The sequence below is a fragment of the Neophocaena asiaeorientalis genome, unplaced genomic scaffold, assembly GCF_003031525.2.
Source record: "Neophocaena asiaeorientalis asiaeorientalis breed wild unplaced genomic scaffold, Neophocaena_asiaeorientalis_V1.1 scaffold45, whole genome shotgun sequence".
Classification (NCBI taxonomy): domain Eukaryota; kingdom Metazoa; phylum Chordata; class Mammalia; order Artiodactyla; family Phocoenidae; genus Neophocaena; species Neophocaena asiaeorientalis.
Genome location: NW_020174642.1, coordinates 10,057,295 through 10,083,582, shown reverse-complemented (window position 1 = coordinate 10,083,582; position 26,288 = coordinate 10,057,295). Strand labels below are relative to the sequence as shown.

General features: G+C 47.6%; 1 protein-coding gene and 1 pseudogene across 1 annotated transcript in view; one reads left to right on the top strand and one right to left on the bottom strand.

Moving 5' to 3' along the window:
• Positions 1-11,183: 11,183 nt before the first annotated feature.
• The window catches only part of UMODL1 (uromodulin like 1), a 61,438-nt gene continuing 46,333 nt past the window's right edge, over positions 11,184-26,288 (bottom strand). Inside the window, exons 18-22 of the mRNA XM_024758408.1 lie at positions 19,723-19,868; positions 18,903-19,139; positions 18,487-18,646; positions 16,603-16,687; positions 11,184-11,365 (exon numbers count right to left, since the gene is read on the bottom strand). Of these exons, the coding sequence (XP_024614176.1) occupies positions 11,184-11,365; positions 16,603-16,687; positions 18,487-18,646; positions 18,903-19,139; positions 19,723-19,868 (810 nt within the window). The remainder of the gene's footprint in view (positions 11,366-16,602; positions 16,688-18,486; positions 18,647-18,902; positions 19,140-19,722; positions 19,869-26,288) is intronic.
• LOC112408573 (ubiquitin carboxyl-terminal hydrolase 1 pseudogene) lies at positions 20,033-21,486 on the top strand (annotated as a pseudogene).

Genomic DNA, 26,288 nt, shown 5'->3' with positions numbered 1-26,288 from the left:
CAAACCCCCTGATTAATGCTAGTACCATCCCTATTTCACAGGTGAGAAAACTGAGGCTCAGAGAGATCAGGTGACAGGCCCTGCAAGGCAGAGCTGGTGCCTTCAGCCTCAACAGCACCCTGACTCCCTCAGTCCCTGCTACCTTGTGAGGTGCAGACTCTATTGCCTGGGCTGAGGAACCCCAAGCCAAGCCCTTCCTGTCCATTTCTTTCCACCAGAATTGCTTTGGTGTCCGGGATCTCGACAAGCAAGAACCCACAGTCCCTGATGATGGAATGACCTTTCCCTGCCCACAAGGGCGCAATGTCCAGGCCAGTAGCACTTCCACTTGTGACACAAACGCTATCCTCCTCACGCCGGCTGGATCCCCAGCTTTGCTGGCGGCCCGAGAACCTGCTTTCCCCACCACACCCCGGTCCTGGTCCAGGGAAGCTCACTCACCCACCCCCGGTTCCACGGCACAGAGACACCGTTTCCTGCTGTGGCTGCCCTTTTCCTCCCAGAGACAAAGACGGATGAGAGAGAAGGCGTCCCCTCCCTCGGGAAGTCCAGGCAGGAAAGCAGAGTCCACGCGGGCTCGGCCCCTACAATTGCCCAGACCGGCACCTCTGGTGCCCCTCCTCTGAAGGCACCGGGTCTGTCCACCCTGAAAGACCAGTGATGAAATAAAAAATTCCCCTTTTGAGGCAAGACAAGTAAACTTTAAATATAAACCTTTTTCTCTGCTGTTTGGCCTGTTCCCTCCCTTCCCTCCAACGTGCATGGTGTGTTAACCAGACCTCCGCAGAGCAGAAATCCCTGCTCAACCATAAAGACCAATTTTCCTTCTCCTGACACCAGCCACGTAACTCCTTAGAAGACAGCGCTCCTTTCTTAATCCTGTAAGGGGTCACGATGACCCACCAGTCACCTTGTACACGCAGACACCTTCGGTGACCTTTATGTAAAATGCCAATGTATCATTTCCCTTAAAGACAGCGATTAGAATAGACTGCTCAGACGACCCGGGGAGATACTGGGCCGCACTTCATGGAAGTTCTTAGCTTAAATACTTACTCACGACCTTATTAATGTTACTAGCTGTATTACTTGTGTTCTGTCTGTTTTATAAGAGTATCGTTTCTTCCATCACCAAATGTGTGACTGAGCCTCAGGTAAAACTAATGATGACCAGGTGACCTAAAATGGTTGACCAAATATATAGTCCTATAAGATCAGTGATTGTAATAGTGTAGCTCTAGATGTGGGAAAAAGCAACAAGAGGGACCATTTCCTGGACCATAACAGACCAGTAAGACAGGTGGTCCAGAGGCTTTCAGCCCCTGTTAACAGGGCCTAGTTCAGGGAGAGCACGTTGAGGGGCCGATCGACAAAGTCCTCGCCTGACCTGGGAACGAGCGTTCCTAGCGCCGTGGGATAAATTGGTCCGGAAATGCCTCCCACACTTCGGTTGAAATTAAGACCGAAAGGGAGGGAATTATAAAATAAAGAACGTTGCCCACCCTCCAGTTCTACAAGAATCAAGCCCTCAGCCACTGCAGTCGCTGACCTACAAGGAATTCGGGGTGGAGATCAGGAATGAGGCCCTCTGGGCTCTGGGAAAACTGGCAGAACCGGCCTTCGGATAGATATTTCAGGAGAAATTTTGTCTGATCCTGGATTCTTGCCTCTTCCCGTACTTAGAAAAGCACCCAAACCATTAACTGAGATGTCTGTTCCTGGTGACCAGCGGCAGCCTTCTACCGACATGCGTGCTTGGTTGCACGTACCCCTTCCCCCAAATCACACATATGCTGACCTCCCTGCCACCTCCCCGGAACAGTCCCCAGAGCTCCTGAAAGGCTGTCTCCTGGGTTATAATCCTCAGGTTGGCTGGAATAAAAGTTTTCATTTCTTTCATTTACTTCGTAGAATGACTGTTGATTACTTTTTCTTGTTACCACCAGCGTGGTTATCTGAGTCTTACGCCAGCATACACGTGCGCTGGGAAGCTCTGTGGAATGATTTCGGATTCCCTTCGTTTGCAGGCAAGAGGCTCAAATTGGGCGAAAAAGAACAAACCGGAGAAGCAGGGCTCTGGTTGCTGTGGAAACAGCAGGACTCCCGCCCTGGTCTGCGGCGCCACCTCGTGGTGGCCCAGGGGTAGTGCAGCCTGGGCCGGAGAGTGCGAGGCAGGCGCCAGTGGGTCTCCTCGACCTTCCGTTTCCATCAGACCCTCCGCCACAGAGCAGATCGCAGCGCTTTCAAGCAGGCAGGCCTGGTTTCAATCCCACCTCCTCCACTTATAAGCTCTTTGACTTTGGGAAAGTTGCATACCGTCCCCATTTACTCCATTTTAAAGTGAGAAGGCGAGTAATTAATATCTGCAAGGCAAGGGCACAGCGCGCACACAATCCCCGCCCCTCACTGGCGGGAGAGCCCACTAAGTCCGTGAAGGGGTCTTCTGGAGGGTCTCCACGGCTCCCAAGTCTGGCCTCACAGGTTGTGCCTTGCACAGCCCTGGAGGTGACCTCTGCATTGGAGAGCAGTGAACAACCTCTACAGACGTCCGGGGCCACCCTGGATCCCTCCCTTCCTTCTTCTGTTTCAGTATGCTTTCAGTCTAACTCCGGAGCCATGGCAGCAGAAAGAGTCTGAGATCAGAGGCATTAAACTACAAGCAATATGCAGGCTGAGCCTATCCCTACACAGCAGGCTTGACACAGCAGTATCCCAGAGCCCTCCTGTAGAAGTCTGTCTCCCTCCCTCCCTTCTTGGCCTCCCTGACTTTACTGCATGTAGTATCCACAGGGGCTTTTCTTTAGCTGGATTTTGAATTCCCCAGGGCAAGCACACTACCTCATTCTTTTTGTCTTCCTGATGTCAGCCTAAGAACTGGAACTCAACAACACTCCTTGGTTGGATGGATGAATGGAAGGAAGGACAGGTGGATGGATGACTGGATGGATGGATGGACAGATGAGTAGACGGATAGGTGGGCAGATGGGTAGATGGGTAGAGACGAGAGTGGTGGATGCTTAGATGAGTGGAGGAGTGGACCAGGTCAGAGTACCTCACAGCACACATGCACTTGTCCCTCTCAGCACATGACCCCCATCACCTGTTGATCTGAGTAGCTCTCTCTCCCCCACAAGACCACGTGCTCTGTGAGGGCAGAACCAAGCCTGCCTCTCTCACAGTCATCTGTAGCACTGAGCCCAGGGCCTGGTGCATGGTGTGTGCTCAGGAAATATTTGTTGAAAAAGAGACTGGGGCAGTGGAGGGAAAAGGGGGTGGGGGGGGAGACCAAATGTTCATAATTACAAAAAACACAAATGAATGGACACAGTAGTTACTGAGATTACATGAACACTGTAGATGGAGTTTTTAAATGCCCATCAACTACTTTACCTGAGATCCAAAGAGCCACACGGTAATGGGGCTCAAGCCTGGGTTTACTGAATACTTACTGTCTCTTCCTCAAGAAAGGTAAGTGAGAGGTATCAAGCTGATGTCAGAACAAGTGGACACAGCTCAGGAAGAGCCAGAGACGGGCTCTTGGTCTCCCTGAAACGCACAGCACAGCGTCCGCCCTCTTGGATGCTGGGTGAGCACGTGACGTGGATGGAGCCAGACAGAGCAGTCAGCACGGTCCCTTTTCGGTGTCAAAGCAATTTATTCCTCTTGCTCAGAATTGGTATCCACGGTATTACATATTGTCATTCTGTACTGACTGTGAGACTATCCAATAAATCAAAAGTCACGTTTCCCAAACGTTCCGTATTAATGGCAGTTAATTACATTTGACAAAATTAATCTCATCAACTAAAAACTAAGACCAGGAGGAGGCCGAGTCAAGAAGGCAGTGAGGACAGATGGGGAGTTGGCGTCTCCCCACAACTAGGGCGCCTGCCAGCTGCTGGTGGGGGACTCTGATGCCCAAGGAGACGGGAGGAGCCCCCAAGTGAACCGGTAGGATGTGGGGGGACAGAGGGGGGAGGAGAAGTGGAGGCCAGACCGGATCGGCGCCCCTGAGGCCGGGGAGATCAGGAGAAGCAGGTGGGAGGAGCCCTCCCAGACGGGAGGAGCAGGAGAGGAGAGGAGGGCGTTTGCCCCGCCCACTCGGCCCAGGGAGCCTGCTGGGCTCCCAGGTGAGGTCCCTGCCCTCTGAGACCAGGGCTGGGGGGCACGCCTGGGCCCCATCTGTTCCTTGAGCCTAAGCCCCGCCCCCCACAGCCCCCAGCGCCTTTTCCACCCCTGTGGGTCCTGAGCATTGGCCCTGCCCACCACCCAAACCTCGCCTTTGCTTAGGCCCCGCCCTCCACAGCCAAGGCCTTCCCCCCCCTTTTCCTTCCTTCCCTTTTTTACCGGGGCACGAACCTGTGTCCCCTGCATCGGCAGGTGGACTCTCAACCACCGCACCACCAGGGAAGCCCGCTCCTTCCCTTTTTTATTATTGTGGTACTGATGTACCTTCTAGTTGTTGATTCATCTATATTTTTATTTTCATATTCTTTCTAACATATCTGTTAGTTTCCTAGTCTAATTTTATGTTTTACTTTGTTATTGTTCTTTTTTTTTTTTGGCCACCCCACATGGCTTGTGGGATCTTGGTTCATGAGCCCGGGGTTGGGCCAAAGCTCCTGTGGTGGGAGCTCCAAGTCTGAACCACTGGACTAACAGGGAAACTCAGACCCCAGGGAATATTCACCAGAGTGAGGTCTCACGGAGGTCCTCATCTCAGCACCAAGACCTAGCTCTACCCAACAGCCTACAAACTCCCGTGTTGAAAGCCTCAGGCCAAACAACCAGTAAGAAAGGAACACGATCCCACTCATAAAATAAAAAAATAAAATGAGATGGCAAAAAATTATGTCACAGATGAAGCAGCAACGTTAAAAACCTCCAAGACCAAATAAATGAAGAGGAAATAGGCAATCTACCTGAAAAAGAATTCAGAGGTTTTTTCCACAGAAACTCTGCAGGCCAGAAGGGAGTGGCAGGATACACTTAAAGTGATGAAGGAGAAAAACCTACAACCAAGATTACTCTACCCAACAAGGATCTCATTCAGATTTGATGGAGAAGTCAAAAGATTTTCAGACAAGCAAAAGCTAAGAGAATTCAGCACCACCAAACCAGCTTTACAACAAATGCTAAAGAAACTTCTCTTGGCAGGAAACACAAGAGAAGAAAAAGACCCACAAAAACAAACCCAAAACAATTAAGAAAATGGTAATAGGAACATACCTATCAATAATAACCTTGAATATAAATGGATTAAATGCCCCAACCAAAAGACACAGACAGGCTGAATGGATACAAAAACAAGACCCATATATGTGCTGTCTACAAGAGACCCACTTCAGACCTAGGGACACATACAGAGTGAAAGTGAGGGGATGGTAAAAGATATTCCATGAAGATGGAAATCAAAAAAAAGCTGGAGTAGCAATTCTCATATCAGGTAAAAGAGACTTTAAAATAAAGACTGTTACAAGAGATAAGGAGGGACACTACATAATGATCAAAGGATCAATGCAAGAAGAAGATGTAAAAATTATAAATGTTTATGCACCCAACATAGGAGCACCTCAATACATAAGGTAAATGCTAACAACCATGAAAGGAGAAATCGACAGTAACACAATAATAGTAGGGGACTTTAACACCCCACTTACACCAATGGACAGATCATCCAAACAGAAAATAAATGAGGAAACACAAGCTTTAAATGACACAGTAGAACAGAAAGATTTAATTGATATTTATAGAGCATTCCACTCAAAAGTGGCAGACTACACTTTCTTCTCAAGTGCACATGAAACATTCTCCAGGATAGATCACATCTTGGGTCACAAATCAAGCCTTGGAAAATTTAAGAAAATTGAAATCAGATGAAGCATCTTTTCTGACCACAACGTTATGAGATTGGAAATCAGTTACAGGAACAAAACTGTAAAACACAAATACATGGAGGCTAAACAGTGTGCTACTAAATAACCAAGAGATCACTGAAGAAATCAAAGAAGAAATTTAAAAAATACATAGAAACAAATGACAACAAAAACATGATGACCCAAAATCTATGGGACGCAGCAAAAGCAGTTCTAAGAGGGAAGTTTATAGCAATTCAATCTCACCTCAAGAAACAAGAAAAATCTCAAATAAACAATCTAACCCTACACTTAAAACAACTAGAGAAATAAGAATAAAGAAAACCCAAAGTCAGTAGAAGGAAAGAAATCATAAAGATCAGATCAGAAATAAATGAAATAGAAATGAAGGAAACAGTAGCAAGGATCAATAAAACTAAAAGCTGTTTCTTTGAGAAGATAAACAAAATTGATAAACCATTAGCCAGACTCATCAAGAAAAAAATCTATACTACTACAACTATATGCCAATAAAATGGACAGCCACAAAGAAATGGACAAATTCTTGGAAAGGTACAATTTTCCAAGACTGCACCAGGAAGAATTAGAAAATATAAACAGACCTATTACAAGTAATGAAACTGAAACTGTAATTAAAAATCTTCCAACAAACAAAAGTCCAGGACCAGATGGCTTCACAGGTGAATTCTATCAAACATTTAGAGAAGAGCTAACACCTATCCTTCTCAAACTCTTCCAAAAAATTGCAGAGGGAGATACACTCCCAAATTCATTCTATGAAGCCAAAATCACCATGATACCAAAATCAGACAAAGATACTACAAAAAAAGAAAATTATAGACCAATATCACTGATGAACATAGACGCAAAAGTCCTGAACAAAATACTAGCAAACAGAATCCAGCAGCACATTAGAAGGATCATACACCATGGTCAAGTGGGGTTTATCCCAGGGATTCAAGGGTTCTTCAATATACGCAAATCAATCAACGTGATACACCACATTAGCAAATTAAGGAATAAAATCCATATGATCATCTCAATAGATGCAGAAAAAGCTTTTGACAAAATTCAACACCCGTTTATGATAAAAACTCTCCAGAAAGTGGGCATAGAGGGAACCTACCTCAACATAATAAAGGCCATATACGACAAACCCACAGCAAACATCATACTCAATGGTGAAAAACTGAAAACATTTCCACTAAGATCAGGAAAAAGACAAGGATGCCCACTCTCGCCACTCCTATTCAACATAGTTTTGGAAGTCCTAGCCACGGCAATCAGAGAAGAAAAAGAAATAAAAGGAATACAAATTGGAAAAGAAGAATTAAAACTGTCACTATTTGCAGATGACATGATACTATACATAGAGAATCCTAAAGATGCCACCAGAAAACTACTAGAACTAATTGATGAATTTGGTAAGGTTGCAGGATACAAAATTAATGCACAGAAATCTCTGGCATTCCTATACCCCAACAATGAAAAATCAGAAAGAGAAATTAAGGAAACACTCCCATTTACCATTGCAACGAAAAGAATAATATACCTAGGTATAAACCTGCCTAAGGAGGTGAAAGACTTGTACTCAGAAAACTATGAAACACTGATGAAAGAAATCAAAGATGACATAAGCAGATGGAGAAATATACATGTTCTTGGATTGAAAAAATCAATATTGTGAAAATCAGTCTACTGCCCAAAGCAATCTACTGATTCAATGCAATCTCTATCAAACTACCAATGGCATTTTTCACAGAACTAGAACAAAAAACTTCTAGGAAACCATAAACAAGACAAAAAGACAACCCTCAGAATGGGAGAAAATATTTGCAAATGAAACAACAGACAAAGGATTAATCTCCAAAACATGCAAACAGCTTATGCAGCTCAATATCAATAAAACAACCAATCCAGTTAAAAAATGGGCAGAAGACCTAAATAGACATTTCATCAAGGAAGACATACAGATGGCGAAGAAGCCTTAGGGAGGGTGGGAGGGAGACGCAAGAGGGAGGGGATATGGGGATATACGTATATGTATAGCTGATTCACTTTGTTATACAGCAGAAACTAACACAGTATTGTGAAGCAATTATACTCCAACAAAGATCTATTAAAAAATTCTTTTTAATAAAATAAAAGCTTGAGAAATGAAAAAAAAATACTAAAACCCTCCTAGATATAATTCTGTCTAAGTTCATCACGGAAAAACACTATCCTCTCAGGTGTTAGGTCTCAAATACAATTCCATTTGCTTTAAATAAAGTGAAAAGCATTACCAGTTAGCATGGTGTAATGAAGAAATTTCCAGACTAAAATACTTAGATTCTAGACCTATTTCCTCATGAACTCATTTTGTAAACTTATGTAAATAACTCACCCATTCCTTCTCCGGTTTCCCATTATGCAGTGGGTAAATAGTGCCTCACGCCTGGTAAAATTATTTAGTTTATTATCTGTGAAAGTGCTTGGAACAATATAAAATAAAGATATATATAATGTTATTTCTACTTGCTATAAAAATTTTCATATTAATAGAGTGCCTTTTGAGTCACTGCTGTGTAAATAAAAACAATATCCTTGTAATGCAGGACAAAAGTTAAAGAGTACAGGGCTTCCCTGGTGGCGCAGTGGTTGAGAGTCCGCCTGCCGATGCAGGGGACGCGGGTTCGTGCCCCGGTCTGGGAAGATCCCACGTGCCGTGGAGCGGCTGGACCCGTGAGCCATGGCCGCTGAGCCTGCGCGTCCGGAGCCTGTGCTCCGCAACGGGAGAGGCCACAACAGTGAGAGGACCACGAACCGCAAAAAAAAGTTAAAGAGTATATATGTCTACTAAAAATCACATTGGCAGTATTTTTATGACTCCTATTTTTATTTTTTTATCTAATTGTATTTTTTATACAGCAGGTTCTTATTAGTTATCTATTTTATACATATTAGTGTATACATGTTCAATCCCAATCTCCCAGTTCATCCCACCACCACCGGCCCACCCCCGCTTTCCCCCGTTGGTGTCCATATGTTTATTCTCTACATCTGTGTCTCTATTTCTGCCTTGCAAACCGGTTCACCTGTACCATTTTTCTAGATTCCACATATGTGCGTTAATTTGCAATATTTGTTTTTCTCTTTCTGACTTACTCTGTATGACAGTCTCTAGGTCCATCCACGTCTTTACAAATGACCCAATTTCAATGACTCACCTATTTTTAAAAGAACTTCAACTGCACTGTCCAATAGTTTCGAAAATGAAATGTTATGTATTTGACAGAGGGTCAAATGGATGGATGGATGGGTGGGTGGTAGGTGATAGATGTCAACGGTGAGCAAAGCCAGGAGGGGCCGCCTGGACCGCTTAGGGTGGTAAGGGGCCTGGGAGCTCTGTATGGTGGAGGCAATGGTGTGACGGCAGAGCTGCGTTCGAGCTTGGTTCGAAGATCCCTGTGTCTGAGGCTCTGGGCATCCAGCTCCTGGCCTGCTTCTCCACCAGCTCCGCTCGCCCACCTGGTGCTGCCTTGTCTGGGACCCAGGCAGAGGACGGGCCTCCTGGGGGCAGGCAGAGGCTGTGTTTCCACCACTTCTGGAGCTCATCCAGGCTCTGGATGAGGGACAGAGCAGGCTGCCATTGACGCTTGAGTGAAGACTGGAGCTTGATTCACGGCTACCTGTGTGGGGAAGGAGACTGCCCGCGTCAGTCTGCAGCAGGAAAGGTGGGGTTGATGCTGGAAAGCCCAGAGTGTGTCGTGGAGGTTACCGCCAACCCCCAGGACATGACATCTGTGCTTGCCGAACAGTGAGAGATTGAGCCCAAATAAAAGGGCAGCGAATCCCAGGAGGCACAGGAACCCCGGTCTCTGGTGAGTGCAGCTCCCGCAGGTCCACAGTCAGGTGACACAGGTACACACACCTGAGCCAGACGGCCACACCCTCGGGGCTCTGTGCCTTTGCACTATCTGTGGACCACCCACCCGGACACGGGGCTCATCACCGAGTGGGGTTGTACCAACTGCCAACCTTGGGGATGTTTATTTGTTTGAGACTTTCAAAAAGCAGATTTTTTCAGGAACTTGAGAACCAGATATAGCTATTTTTTACTTTGGAAGACAGAAGTCTCAGGAGAATAAGGAAAGAAAAGGGACCAATTTTCCCTGTAGTGTTTTAATTTCGAGGAGGGGTCCATCCAGCACGGCTAGGCACCAACACACAAGATTTCCTTAGAAATTCTCCAGGACAAGTGTTGGCCTCCTTGTTGGAATTCATTTTCTAAATATTAAGTAAAAGTTGCTGAAATTCTCTTGCGATTCTATGCGGGGAGGTGAGTGGCCCTGGTCCAACCCTCCCCATCCAGGCTGTAAGGGCTCCGAGGCCCTGGAATCACGTGAGCTCTTGGGTCCTCAGAGCAAAGGGGACTGAGACAGGGCGAAGACATCACATTTCCAGTGTCTGCAGGACCAGCCCCTGAAGGAGGTGACATTTTCTCTGACGACGCTGAAGTCACCCAGAAAGGGACGTTGCCTTGTGGGGAAGTGCGCTGTAACCCCGCCTCTGCTGTGTGATGGGGGTGATTCACTTGAGCTCTCTGAGCCCCCTTTCCTCATTTAAGAGATGAGGCCGGGAACTGCCACACTTTGAGGAGTTGTATCAAAGGTCCATTATCTTGAGAGAATGAAGAGCTGAACATGGGGAAGGTGGCCCAGCGGGGGACGCTGCTGACCCAGGCAGGAAACAGGGACCCGGGCCGGCCACTTCGGGGCGTGTCCACGTGACAGGACCCCCGACGGGGGCAGGATGGAATAGGATGGGGAAGTGGGAGGGTCTTCGTGACCAAACCTTGCGGGCCCCCTACCAGACTGGAAGACACCCCGCCAAGACAGCTGTTATCTTTATTATTGGAGGAAAGTTGAACTGAAGTTACCGCTGTTCGTCCCCTATCTGGAGCTTCAGCAGAGCACATCTAGCCCTCTAATCACACGGCAGTCTCTCCCAGCAACCGGCCCCCATTCTAAGGCACAGGCCAAAGGTCACCTCACTAATATAACAAAAACACCTTTACCACCCTCAGCACTTAGGAAATTCCAAGGGTTTCAGGAGCTCTGTGCCAGGAGCAGTGGGCGAAGACCAAGTATATATTTCTGATTATAAATCACAGTATCACAGGCATGAGCCGTCGAAACCCACAAATCTACCCTCTGCCAAACCCCCCGGGACGCACTGTGCCGGCACCCTCGGCGGCAAAGGCAGGACTGGTGCATCAGACGAGACGGGCCTCCCTCCTCACCCACCTGCGGGCAGCCGGGCTCCTTATTCGTGGAACACCTGGTAGCTGAAGTTGTCGGACTGGGTTTTGAGGTTGTATTTTCCGGTCGTTCTCTGGTAACGCATGATGAGAAGGGCAGCTGGCCCCGCCACCAAGGCAAAGGCAGCCACCAGCATGAGGACCAGGTAACTGGCTCGCAGGCCCGGCTTTGCAGCTGGAGGTTCTCCTGCAGGGATGAAACAGGCGCAGGTGGGTGGTTTGCCCAAAGCAGCTTGGCCTGGTCCCAGCGGGGCCCCAGCATCGCCCCTGGATGGAGGGCTCGGGACGGGACGAACCCGCGATGGAGCAAGCTCTCACGCATCAGACATTCAGCGTGCCCGTGTCCCCGCCCCAAGCCCAGGAGAGCACAGCAGCCAGGACAGGTCTGCCTGCCCACGTTCTGGATAATCACTGACCAAGAGGAAGGAGGCCACACGGGAGCCACAGGCTCTCCAGGTCGGGGCAGAGCCCTCAGCGTGCCCCACACAGAGACACACTGTGCCCACACACTGTACAGCACTGGGAAGCCGGCCTTCCCCGCACTCGGGGGCAGGAAAGCACAGGAGAGCCTGGACCCCAAACTGCTGAAAACAGGGACTCAATAAATACTCATACACGCGGCCACATAGCAGCATATCCAGCACAGCCGAAAGGGGGAAACAGCCCCCAAATCCATCAAAGGATGAATGAATAAACAACATGTGGTCCATCCACCCAGTGGAATAATATTCGGCCATAAAAGGAATGAGATTTGGCCACAGGTTACGACATGGACGAGCCTTGAAAACATCCATTGTGCTGAGGGACAGGCAGCAGTCTCACATCGTCGTGTGACCCTGTTTCTAGGGAAACCAGAGACAGGAAGCCAACCCAGGTAGTTTCAGTGGCAGGGGAAGGGCTGGGGAGTCACTCCCTCCTGTGGTCATGGAGCTACTTTGGGTGATGAAAATGTTTTGAAACTAGAGAAGGGTGGTGAAGGTGCTGAATTCCTCCCAATTATTTATTTTAAAACAGTTAACTTTATATTAGGTGAATTTTATCTCAATTTTACCACAGGAGCTTATCAGAAAGGTCTGGGTAGGAAAGCATTCCTGGACAATAAGGGACACTGGAGATCCCGTTTTCCATTTCTGGGGCTGTTTCCGGAAGTGGCCGCTGCTTCGGGTCTCACAGTCATAGCTCAGACGAGTGCAGACACCAAAGTGATTCAACAATGGCCTAGAAGAGGCTCCCACCCGACTGCCTGGATGGTGGGCCAGCTGGAACCGGGCACCCCCCTCCTCCAGAGGGAGGACCACACTGGGATAGGGATACTGGGGACGGTTGCTGGAGTGGCTGCAACCTTCCAAGGAACCTGAGGCCTCCAGACTCTGGGGCACCAGCTTCCTGACAACCCCTTCATGGCTGGATCTTAAATCCATCCTCCAGTGCTACAGTGGACCCTTCCCCCTCCTCCTGTGCCTCAAGTTGGGGACCAACTTGTGAGCACAAGGGGGGCTGTCTGCCCTGAGGATGCTGGAGCAGAAAGGCAGAAGAGGCCCCCTTGTTGGCCCCGTGGAGCCCAGCCCCAGCCCCAGACTGGCAGCTACAGAGATGACCGAACATGTTTGGTCGCTGCCTCTCCAGCGGGGTTTCTGTTCCCTGCAGCCGAGCACTCTTAACTGGCCACTGACTCAGAGCTGCTCCGAGTGGGGTCCACAGGCCGGTGCCGTCCACTGGTTACCATGGTCCAGGAACGGTTACTGGTCCAGGAGAGATGCTTACAAATAGAGAGGGAGCCTGTGTCGCAACGCGGCCCGCACCATCAGTGGGGGTATTCCCTTAAACATAGTAACCACCTGGCAGTCCATGATGGACGAGATGCTTAAATAAAAGACACTGGTCCTCCCCCAGGATAGCAAGAGCAGACGGCACCACGCACAGGGCTGCTGTGATATCACAGTGGTGACGCACATCATCAGTCTTTTCGCAAAGACACTAACCTGTCGCTGCTTTTGTGAAAGGGACACACCTTGGTGAGGGAAAGTGATGAAGGACCTCCCGCCACGCAAATAACCCAGGAGCAGGGTACATATAACCCCGGCCCCTTCCAGAGGGTCCAGGTCCTTCCAGAGGTCTGAGGTCCAGCTCAGCTGTTCTCTGGGGACACCCAGGCCCCTCACTTCTGAGCTGCCTCAATAATTGTTCCAGACCCTTCCCACTGGGACATTTCAGGATCCCACAGACATTAATCTCAAACGTTCTCTACCTCTTCACACAGAAACTCTAGTGGGGCTTCCCTGGTGGCGCAGTGGTTGAGAGTCCGCCTGTCGATGCAGGGGACGCGGGTTCGTGCCCCGGTCCGGGAGGATCCCACGTGCCGCGGAGTGGCTGGGCCCGTGAGCCATGGCCGCTGGGCCCGCGCGTCCGGAGCCTGTGCTCCGCAACGGGAGAGGCCACAACAGTGAGAGGCTCGCGTACCACAAACAACAACAACAACAGCAGCAGCTCTAGTGAGTGAGAAAGAATGTTCTCTATAACGCAAATGGCCATGGATGATTTCCAAAACTGAAGTGCAAAAATTACAGCGCTGGTACATGATTTGTTGGTAGCACAGATTCAGGAACGATTACCAGTTGGATGCTGCCTTAAAATTGCCAACACACAGTGTTATGTGTTGACGTGTATCCCTCCAAAACACGTATGTTGAGTCCTAACCCCCAGTGCCTGAGAATGCGACCTTATTTGGAAATAGGGTCATTGCAGACATCTTAAGTTATATTGAAGCAGAAGAGGCCCCTAATTCAACGACTGGTGTCCTTGTAAGACGACAGAGACCTTCAGGAAAAGCCATGTGATACAGAGGCAGAGGCTGGAGGGATGCAACCACAAGCCAAGGCTGCCAGACCAGATTCACCAGGAGCTGGGAGAGGCCTAGAACGGACTCTCCCTCAGGGACTTCGGAAGGAACCAGCCCTGCCCACGCCATGACCTTGGACTTGGGTCTCCAGACTGTGAGAGAGTAGTTTCTGTTCTTTTAAGCCACCCGGTTTGTGATTCTTAGTTTCCTGTGTCACTAGCCCCAGAAAACTAACACCCGTGGTGTGAAGGCTGGGGTGGACTGACGCCTGGAAAGGAAGCCAGGGCAGCCCCTGGAGACCAAGGGTGGGTGGGTTAGGAAAAGGCTGGAACTGCTGGGAGAGGCCCAGCTTGTCCAGGTGATAGCTGTGTGAGCTTGGACATGTTCCCTGAGATCTCCCAGAGTTCTCATTCTTCCCCAGAGTAGAAGTGATGTGATAGCAGGGGACAGGTCATGGGTGCCCAGTGGGAGGGGCAGAGATAAAATCCCGGAGGTACTTGTCTGCCAGCCTCTTTTCACTCTGTGTCTCCAGCGGTATTTCTGTTACTACACACTATTAAAATGTAATCACCTGCCTACCAGCTGAGAGATTCCAAGTTTCTAAATGATGTTTCTGTACATTTGTATGACACAGTTATGAAGCAAAAAAGCTAATAATACAATGAGAAAGAATGAAGAACAAAATGAATAATTATAATCCTTGTCATTGAGCTTGACCGTCTATACCCTTATTGTGTTTGCGGTTCTCTGCAATGGTTGTGTTGGTGAAGTGCGCTACCGCTTAGGAAGGATAATAAATAACACTTACCAGTAATTGCTATGGACAACACACTGTACGAACTAGGAATTACCATCATCATCCTTGTTGTCCCCATTTTACAGATGAGGCAAATGAGGTAACTGCAGCATGCCCAAAGTCAGACGCAAGTTTTGTCTCCAGGCAACCTAGCTCCAGCATCACAAATTTTAGCCTCACAGAGGATTTTTATTTACTGTAATCTTATTGGCCAGGTATGTAGGACTGTTGGAATAAATCCTATGATATAGAGAAAAAGCACAGTGCCTGGTATACAGTAGTTAGAGGAGATAATGAATAAGTGGGTAGGTGAGTGGATGGATGGAGGAATGATGGATGGCTGGATGGGACTCAGAAGACTCAGGAATATTCCTAAGACGACACAGCTCAGAAGTATGAGAGCCTATATTTAAACACAGCCCTCCTGACTCCAAACCCAGTGCTTTTTCCACTCTGGTTTTGACATTATCTGTAATATCTACGAATAAATAGAAGTTCTGTTTCTATAAATAAGAATGCAATTCACATACATTCTCTTTCATAGTAGATCCATCAGTTCTCAGCCATTTAAGACAATGAAGAGGATAGGAAAAGCACATTGTCCCAGGACCCAGGCCAGCGATCGTCCGAGGACCGGTGCAAACACCAGGGCCTGGAATCCAGCTCCAGAGACATTGAGTTGGTTGGCCTGGGGCACGGCCTGGGACCTGGGACTTCTGTTTTCATTTCCAAAATCCTCTGGATGAGAACCAGCAGTTGAATATCACTGGCTTAGAAGACCTCCTTTGGGGCTTCCCTGGTGGCGCAGTGGTTGAGAGTCCGCCTGCCGATGCAGGGGACACGGGTTCGTGCCCCGGTCCGGGAAGATCCCACATGCCGTGGAGCGGCTGGGCCCGTGAGCCGTGGCCGCTGAGCCTGTGCGTCCGGAGCCTGTGCTCCGCAACGGGAGAGGCCACAACAGTGAGAGCCCCGCGTACCATAAAAAAAAAAAAAAAAAAAAGAAGACCTCCCTTCCCAAGCCCTGGTTAGCGCACCCATCCCAGTTTACACCCTGCATCCAAAACCCGGAAGTTCCTGTATGGGAAAATAGAGGGGCAAGGGGGGCCATCCAAGTTAGGAAGAAAAACAATAAAAAAGGAAAGTCAACTGGGATTAGGTTTAGCCGAAAGGAAGAGAAAAACCCAAAATAGCAGCGACAAAGAAAATGGAAGCTTATTTCTTTCTGGCATAAACATCGGAGGTCAGAGCCCAGGCCTGGCCCTGCAGCTTCGCTCCACGGTGTCCTGGGGCTCCCAGCTCCCGCCTCCACAGTGCTCATGCCCCCAGATGGAGGCTGCCTCCCCTGAATGTCAGGCAGCCGGGTGGGTACCGGATGTTTATAAGGCAGGCACACAGTGCTTTGTGACCACCTAGAGCGCTGGGAGGGTGGGAGGGAGACGCAAGAGGGAGGAGATACGGGGATATATGTATATGTATAACTGATTCACTTTGTTATACAGCAGAAACTAACACACCATTGTAAAGCAATTATACTCCAATCAAGATGTTAAAAAAAAAAGTTGTCACTTGACACTCTCTTTTGCATCTCATTAGCCAGAGCTCACTCATATGGCCACTCTTGCTGTAAGGTCAGTTGGGAATTATAGTGTTTATTCCTGGCAGCCACCTGTCCCCTAAAAACTGGGGGTTCTATTACCATGGAAGGAGAAGAAAACAGATATTTGGGGACAGCTAGCAGTTTCTGAATCAATACCCAAGTTTAGTTGTCTAAACCAAGTCACCAGCTCACCTTCGGACCGAATCAGGGGTCCCCAGGACATCTGGTGCGTTGCAGAGGGCTCACCATTTCTCAGCGACCTAAAGTCGTCGCAGTTCTGTAATTTTAAAAGGAGAAGAAGTACAAATTAGCTGAACAATGTTTATGAGAAATGTGTCCACTATCAGGGTTGATACTCTGATTCGTACATGTTCTTTCCTGCCGGAAACGTCAAGTCACGATGGATGAGCTTGGTCAGGGGAGAAGGAGGAAGGGGGAGGTTGGACCACCTGGGCCTCGGGGCTGTGCAGGCAGGGTACCCAACTGGATGGGGGAGGGCTGGGCAGCAGGAGGGTTGGAGGAAGCAAGATGTAGCCCCCTGTGCTGTCTCCAGTTTCCAGCTCTGGCCCCTTGGCCCCTGGGGTCATCGTCTCAGAGTCACCCTTTGTTCTCCACAGCCCGCGGCAGACACCTGCTCCTTTTAACACCTGGGCCTGATGAAAAGTTTCAATGACATGATAGAATCTGTCTACCATACACCTGCTATAGGGTGCATCGTGTCCCCCAAAAGATGTTGCAGTCCTAACCTCAGTACCTGTGGACGTGACCTTATTTGGAAATAGGGTCTTTGCAGATGATTGCGTTAAGATGAGGTCAGTAGGGTGGCCCTAATCCAATAGGACTGTGTTCTTGCAAAAAGAGGACATGTGAACACAGACACAGATATGCACAGAGGGAAGACATGTGAAGACACAGGGAGAAGGTGACATCGATCAGTCAGGGAGCAGGACCTGGAACAGATTCTCCCACAGCCTCACAAGGAACGGCCCAGCCGACGACACCTTGATCTCGGTCGGACTTCCAGACTCTAGACTGTGCAAGGGTAGATTTATGTTATTTAAGCTGCCCAGCCTGCGGTACTTCGTTACAGCAGCCCCAGGAAACCAATACAACACCCATCCTAGAGGAGCTTGGAAAGAAATACGTGAAGCTCATGGTGTAGAGAATTTGAGAACCGGCCGCTCCCTGTCAAAGCTGTCGTGGTCATTAACACCCTAGGGTTTCTAAGGGGCTGATGCAGGCTCAGAGCCCCTCAGCAGGCAGGCACCAGGAGTCTGTGTTCCTCTCCTGCTGTTGTTCCAGTAGACCTGCTGTTTGAGAAAAAGTGACAGCAAAATCAGGGCTCACTGGATTTCTTCTGCTGTGCATCCTGACTGATGGTTGGCCCTGATCACCCAGGAAAACTGCCCAACTTTTGTAAGGAGCACAGGAACAAACGTGTCCCCAAAGGAGAGGGAAATATGCGGTTGCTGAACCAAAGGCCAACAGAGCCCTCCATGCTTCCCCAACCACAGGTGACACATGACAGTCACTTCACATACTTGTCTGTGGATGAAGAATAACTCTCCAACCCAGAAGTGCAAAGCACATTTCAAACTCAAAGTTCTGAGGAAATGAGAATGTAAAGTTGTTCATAATCCCAGCATAAATGCTGAACGGGAAAGAACAAAAACCCGATTAGACAACCTAGTGGCTAGGATTCAGCAGTGTGCCACCGACTTGCTAAAAATAATTTCAAATTAAAATAACATTTTTACACCTAAGTATGCATTCGATCACCTCGAAGGAGAAGCATTACAGCACCATGACAAGGAAGGTCTGATGTGATGGCCAGTGGAATGGTAAGGTCTAAGGAAGGACTCAAGTTAGCCCCCCCAGCGACACTGGTCCTCACCCAGGACTGCCCACCATTAAAACCTCATTTCATGTCTTTTAAGGGCCAAGTCTGCAAGGCCCGGCACCTCCTCCCTGAAGTCTGGCCCCAGAAATGCCCAGGCCCTGGGCTTCTGATCACAGAGCAACCCTCCTCATAACAACGAGGGTGAGTCCAGAGGTTTAGAACAGCAAAACACCTACTATTTTGCACGTGGTTCCAGGGGATTCCATGCAGATGCGGAGTTTGCAGTGCAGATAGACTATGGAGTTGTTGATGAAGGAAAAGATTTTCAGCTTAAACTGGGCCTTGTTGGAGTTCCCGTTCTCAATCACATTCGTGTGTGTATTGGGGATAGGGCAGCTGGGAAGAGACAAAGTGACTCATTAGTTCTAAACTGGCCCTCCTGTCCTTGTTCCCAGGTGAGTTTCCTTACCGTGCACCTGAGTGCACACGGAGCATCCCCACTAGGCTACAAGAAGGCAAGGATGGCTAGATCTCTGGTTCCCAAGAGGAGGGTCTCCTGAGGGTGCCACCTAAAACCCGGGTCTGCATCCATGCGTGTCTGGAAATTCAGAGGGTCCAAAGAAGGCTACACAGAGGGTGTGGGTACCCCTACCTGTTGTTAATGAAGCCAAACATGACCGGGTCCCTGGCATTGCTGGATGGCGTTGCCCAGCACTCGGTCAGGACCACCTTGAGGTTGCTTTTCTGTTTATAGAGCCCTACTTCAATCTTGACATCATCACTGGCAGACACGGTATAATTTTGAGGAATAGGAGAGTCTCCAATAAATAACTGCATTTCAGTGACAAAACTCCCAGCTCCATGGAGGTCCTCGATGACGGTGTAAACCCTGCAAGAGGGAGCATTTGCGGGCGGGGGTCTGCTTCTCTGACCGTCCTGTTCCCATTTCTCCCCAAAATACTCCAAAGAAAGATGGAATTAAAAGAAGACCACCCAAATGAGAACAAGAAAAGAAAGGCTATTTTTTTTCTGAGCTGGCTAGAGCTGGGGTCAGCCCCGGTCACTAGAGTTTGGTGGAGACTCAAAGGCAGGCAGAGGAGGGGTGAGCTTCACAGGGGAAAGGGGGAGAAAGGCGTGCCCTGATGGGAGCGTCCTACGTGACTGGCTAGGGGAACAGATGTGGCTTTCCCTGGTTGGTTCTAAACTGGAGATGGGGACAAATCTAGGGAAGCTGGCTCGGAGCCCCTCAGCGGGCAGGCACCAGGAGTCTGTATTCCTTTCCTGCTGTTGTTCCAGTAGACCTACTGTTTGAGAAAAATAGGAAGTTATTAATCAAGTCTTGGCCACTGCCTTTTGTATGTTCAGTCTCTCAGAATGGTCCTCAAGTGATTAAAACCCTAAAGAAACCCCCAAGTGATGGTGCTGGGAGGAACGTGAGCTGCAGGGAATTGGGGAGATGCCTCTGCACTTACCCCCACTCCGGGGTGTAGCCCGATGACGTCAGGAGGTCATTCTGGAAGGCGCAGTGGATAGGGCTCAGGATCTTCAGGTGATGGATGATGCCCTCTGGGGACAGGTCGTTCCTCAGCGTGGTCCTCACCACCGTATTCGTCATGTTCTGAACGCAGATGGGAAGTGAGTGAGCTCCCGGGCCCCAGCAGGCCCCCAACATGTCTACGGACCACAGTTCTGGGTGCAGGGGTTGTTTAAAGCTTATCCCCCCAAATATGAAAACCTTGACAACTTTTTCCCAGTATAAATTGCAAAAGAGAACATAACGTCATGACGTCTGGTTTAGCCTACTTCCTGTACCCGCTTTCTTCATTAAAAGAGAACCAGAGACAAACTAGATCAGACGATACCCCAAACAATAGATTAGATTCTTCCCCAAATAATCCCCAAGTACACTTCTGAAAATTAGAGAGCAAGCCCTCACCAAAGAAATCGAGTTAAAATAAATCGGTTAAAGTCTGCGACTCATCAAACTGCATTCTTTCTAATTCTAGGGGCACTAACACAGAACCAAGGGTCCGGAGGGCAACCTAAAGACAATGAATGTGGTCTGGAAGAGGACTCAGGGGTGTGAAATGATAACACAGCTCTTGCCTGTGGACACAATTCTCCAGGGAGAATTGTGATGCCCGTTAGCGCTAATGAGGTCAAGGCCATTAAAAAAAAAGTGCAGAGCTAATCAGTTTCATGCTAGAGAAATGCTGCCAAGGTCAGCTGGTATTAAGGACTGGATACTCAGAATGTGAACGTTTATCAGGAAAAAGAGAAGATTTTCAGGCAGCTGTATACCAGTACAAGAAGATGGGCTTGCCAACATCAAAGAGAGCTCCAAAATTTCTCCAGAGCCAAAAATAGTGATGAAGACCCTGAGATGGTCAATTTCCTCATTTGATTCAGTGGAGAGCATTGTAGGAAGAGGTTAAAATGTCCGTGAAAATTGCCACCATTATACTGAAGCTAAATATTTTGTTTGACAAAATGCCTGAAGTTGTAACCACCTATTTGAAGTGCTTTACTTGCTAGTGGCTTGGAGTCTGATTGTCCTGGTGGTGGCCTCTGCAAGATCAACACCCCTTACTGACATCTCCAAAAGTGTCACTAGAAGAACAGAGCACAGGGCCAGTCAAGGACAGCCTAGATGACCTGCGGTTGTAATGCTTACTGTGCATAATGACTGGCGGTGGGCATTGCCCTGCTTCTGTTAAAGTCGCTGGCCTTAACAGTTTAGAACTAGACAAGGGGAATTTTGTGTGAAATAGGTAAATCAGCGCCATCGATTGAAGAGGAAACAAGAGGCATGGTTGAAAATCATGCCAGTAAAGAAGTGTGGATTAGAGTTTGTAGAAATACACAGCCAAGTAAAGTAGAAGTTATTGGACTTCTTGGAGGATGGAAGAGCAAAGCAGAGTACGAGCTATATGACAAAGGGTCTAATCCTGATAAGGTTGCCAGTAGAGCGTTTGCTGAAAATAGAAATGTTGACACTAACAATGCTAGTGGAACCTGTGCATCTGACAGACGAGAAATCTAATGGCCAAATAAGCCTTGACATGAGTGGGTCTGAGAACAAAACATCATCTGTAGGGCAAAGCTTGGAGGAGCAGGAAGGGAATTGTCTACTCTCCAATGATCTGAAAGTCCCTGAATAGAAAGACTTTTTGATTCTCTTTCCTTCTACAGCTACTGCATCTACTCCTTACTTGCTGTTTTTTAAGAAATTATAGAACAAGTGCATTTTCCTTGTGTGCATATTAAACAGACCTGGACAAACTGATAAAGTTGTTTACATCAAAGAGTCTATGCCTCTTGAACATCATACTCAATGGAGAAAAGCTAAAAGCATTTCCTCTAAGGTCAGGGATAAGACAAGGATGCTCACTGTCACTTTTATTCAACGTAGTATTGGAGGTCCCAGCCACAGCAATCAGAAAAGAAAAAGAAATAAAAGGAAGCCAAATTGGAAAGGAAGAAGTAAAACTGTCACTATTCAAGAGGTAGACTCTGGTAGACACAGAGATGTCCCATTCAGATCCCTCTTCAAGGAAAGACTTGCTGCCCAGCTGTGAGCTGTGCAGTCAGCAGATGGTCTCCAACTGTCAGCTTCTTCAGGGTCAGCCTCACCTGAGATCATGCCCTTCCCAGGGCAGCCTGCATCAGGGCTAAAAGGATGAGGACATATAAAGGAATGGCTGTTTTGTCCTGCGAGCATCCTGCTGGGTTGACCCAATGCTTGTGTCCCCATAAAACCTGTCTGTTGAAACCTAATGCCCAGTGTGATAGTATTCGGAGGTAGGGCCTTTGGGGGTGATTAGTGCCGTTACAAAAGAGACCCCAGAGAACTCCCTTGTCCCTTCTGCCATGTGAGGTTACAGCAAGAAGACAGCTGTGTGACCCAGGGCTCTCATTAAAACAAACAAAAAAACTGCCACTGTTTGAAGATGACATGATACCATACATAGAAAATCCTAAAGACACCACCAAAAAACCTCATCTCTGAATTTGGTAAAGTTGCAGAAACAAAATTAATATATAGAAATCTGTTGCATTTCTGTACACTAACAACAAACTATCAGAAAGAGAAAAGAACCTCATTTACAATCACATCAAAAAAATAAAATACCTAGGAATAAATCTAACTAAGGAGGTAAAAAGACTTGTACTCAGAAAACTGTAAGACACTGATGAAAGAAACTGAAGACAACACAAATAGATGGACAGATATACGTATTAATGGATTGGAAGAATTAATATTGTTAAAATGACCATGCTACCCAGGGCAATCTACAGATTCAGTGCAATCCTTATCAAAATACCAATGGCATTTTCCACAGAACTAGAACAAAAAAATTCTAAAATTGGTATGGAAACACAAAAGACCCCAAATAGACAAAACAATCTTTAGAAAGAAGAACAAAGCTGGAAGTATCACAATTCCTGGCTTTAGACTATACTACAAAGCTACAGTAATCAAAATAGCATGGTACTGGCACAAAACAGACACATAGATCAATGGTACAGAACAGAGAGCCCAGGAATCAACCTACACTTATATGGACAATTAATCTACAAGAAAGGAGGCAAAAATATACAATAAGGAAAAGTCAGCTTCTCCAATTAACGGTGTTGGGAAAACTGGACAGCTACATGCAAAAGAATCAAACTGGACTTCTCACTCACACCATGCACAAAAATAAATTCAAAATGGATTAAAGACTTAAATGTAAGACCTGAAACCATAAAACTTCTAGAAGAAAACATAGGCAGTATGCTGTTTGACCTCAGTCTCAGTAATATTTTTTTTGATATGTCTCCTCAGGCAAGGGAAACAAAAGCAAAAATAAACAAATGGTACTACATAAACTAAAACTTGCACAATGAAGGAAACTATCAACAAAACAAAAAAGGCCACCTACTGAATGGGAGAAGATATTTGCAAATAATATATCTGATAAGGGATTAATATCCAAAACATACAAAGAACACATATAACTCAACATCAAAAAACAAACAACCCAATTAAAAAACTGGGCAGATGATAAGTCAGACAGAAAAAGACAAATACTGTATGTTACCCCTTATATGTGGAAGCTAAAAAAAACAAAACAAATGAACAAACATAACAAAACTGAAACAGTTATAGATACAGAGAACAGGTGGTTGCCAGAGGGAAGGGGGGGGAGGATGAGAGGAATAGGTGACGGAGATTAAGAGGTAAAAACTTCTAGTTACAAAATAAATGAGTCACGGGTATGAAATGTACAGTGTGGGGAATATAGTCAATAATCATGTAATATCTTTGTTTGGTGATATATCAGAGCTAGACTTACCATGGTGATCATTTTGAAATGCATAGAAACATGAATCACTATGTTGTATAACAGGAACTAACACAGTGTTGCAGGTCATTTATACTTCAGAAACAAACAAACAAACCCACAGAAAAAGAGGTCAGATTTGTGGTCACCAGAGGAGGCAGTGAGGGAGGGGGAATTGGATGAAGGTGGTCAAAAGGTACAAACTTCCAGTTATAAGATAAAGAAGTACTAGGGATGTCATGTACAACATGATAAATATAATTAGCACTGCTGTACTTTATACATGAAAGTGGTGAAGAGGGTAAATCCTCAGAGCTCTTACCCCAAGGAAAAAATTTTTTTCTATTTCTTTAATTTTGTATCTATATGAGATGACAGATGTTCATTTAAGCTGTAATAATCATTTCATGACGTACTAAGTCGAATCATCACGCTGTACACCTGAAACATACAGTCTGTATGTCAATTACATCTCAATAAAACTGGAATAAAAACTTTTTAAAAAAGAATCTTTAGCTCTTGGTTATTATTAGTCTCTCTAAGTTTTTATACAAATGCTGAAATTAGAATGATTGACAGTCATAATAATTTTTAGAATTCAGTTTCCTTGGTAGAGACTCTTGATGCATTAGCTTCTGGGCACAAAGGTGTACAGGTTCTTGATTGAACGATCCAAAATGGGAACATTGAAACACTTTTGAATTGACGCTATCTTCTTTGTGTGCTTTTTAAAATAAAGTGCTTGTGTTCATAGCTCATATTTTTAATTATCTGCATGATGTTTACAGGTCCTGTGGTTTCTTCAGCTCAGAAGCAGACCCTCATTCGGCACATTTAGTTTTACAATAGCCATGAAGCCACATCTCGGATGGGCTGTATTAGAGGCACCAAGTTTAGAACATGTGTCCTCACAGTGGTGGACATTATGTGCCTTGACTCACTTTGAAAAATGCCTCAGAAAACCTGGACAGTCCCCTGCTATCTTCACAAGAATTTTACACGTATTTATGAAGACGATTCTGTACTTTGTGACTCTTTGGGGCACAGGCTAATTTCTCTCTTCCTAGACATACTCTAAACCATCTGAATACGGTATATCAAACTGAGAGGTGAGACCTTAAATTTATCGTAAACATAGACAGTATGAAACATAGTTTGATGTATATAGTACATTAAACTGAGAGATGAGACCTTAAATTTAACTTTTTTTAAAAACAAGGAGGCGATAAAATTTAACCCCCTTCTCCCCAAAAAGGAGGAAGAACCTGCTAACTGTACGTAATCTGTTGTATTTGTATAAGTAAGTCTCCAGGGGGAATCTTAGTTTTTGACAAATTTCAAAACACAGAAGAGCTCCTGTGGTTTCCAGGGCCTGGATGACTCATAAGAGATGAATTTCCCTCTGCTCTGAAAGGACCCTGAATTTTACTGAATTTAATTGCTAAACCAGGTGTTTGTCTAGCTTGGAAAAACAAGCAAGTGGGAGAGCCGACCCCTGCAGCCTTGTGTCTGTGCCTCCGTGTAGGAGGTGCTGACTCCCCCGAGTGCAGCCTGACAAGCCCATCGCACCTGAGCACTGCCGGCAAGAGTGTCTTATTTTCTAGCATCTCTCACTTGAGGTCTGTGGGTCCTGCACCAACGTGGACCTGAGAACCACAGCAGCAGCTCCGCCAACACCTGTGCCCACCCCCCGCCAGCTTGTGTGCAGACTCTGGCTCAGAACTGAAGTCGCCCAGAAGCTGCGGTCCCCCACACTCTGCACCCCCCACCATGGCTGCTCACCCCCTCTCCGTGCGCCCACCTCCAGGTGAGAGTCTTAGGAATCTTTAAGAAAGAGAAGCCAAACCCTGGTTATTTTTCAGCTGTGCTGGCTGAAGGGGTTGGAGGGGGACTGACGAAGGCTGTGGTCACTGGAAACGTCCCGGTTGGTCCGTCAACCCAGCGGCCCTGTGTGTGGGTCTCAGGGCCACCCCACTCCCGTCAAGGGGAAGGTGGAATCACGCCTGAGGGCAGCCAGCCGGGCCCACAGGTGCGCGTGGTCTTCCAGCTGCCTGGCCAGCCCTCGCCCTGGGTCTGGCCTCCAGGCAGGCTGGTACCTTGGAGCTGCCTTTGCCCCCGTGCCCCGTGTCCCCTGCCTGCCCTTCCCGGGTCTCTTCTGCGAGAAGTCTCCCACTGTGTCTCCCCTGCCTCCCCTCCCCAGGGCTCTTCCTACTGAAGCCCACACCAGCTCTGAGCCTTTCAGCCCACGATGTCACCTCCCTGGGCCCTTGACCTGGGGTCATCAGCAAGCCTAGCCCATCCAGTGCCTGGGCTCACCTGCCCCACGAGGGAGCTCACCCAGGGCTCCAGCCAGAGCCTCTGAGAGTGATGGTCCCTTGCCCACCCTGTGCCATCGAGGCCCCTGGAGAGGCAGAGTTGCAGAGGCCTCAGGGCTGGTCCTCGGAGGCCAGGAGACCTTGACCTTGACCACCAGCCCCATAGACCTTGGTGAGCCTCCAGGTCCCACTGGTTAAACGTGGATGGCAATACCTGACCTGGGGGTGATGAGGGGGCTAGATACCCAGCTAGCAGGTCCTTGGGGTTCTCAAGGCCCGGTTCCCTCTCCACCGCTGTGCTAGGAAGCAAAGCCGAAGACCCTCAGCCCCACCCCCGCCCAGCCCAGCAGCACAGCATCCCTGAGGACCACCTTCCCCACAGTGCCACGTCCAGGC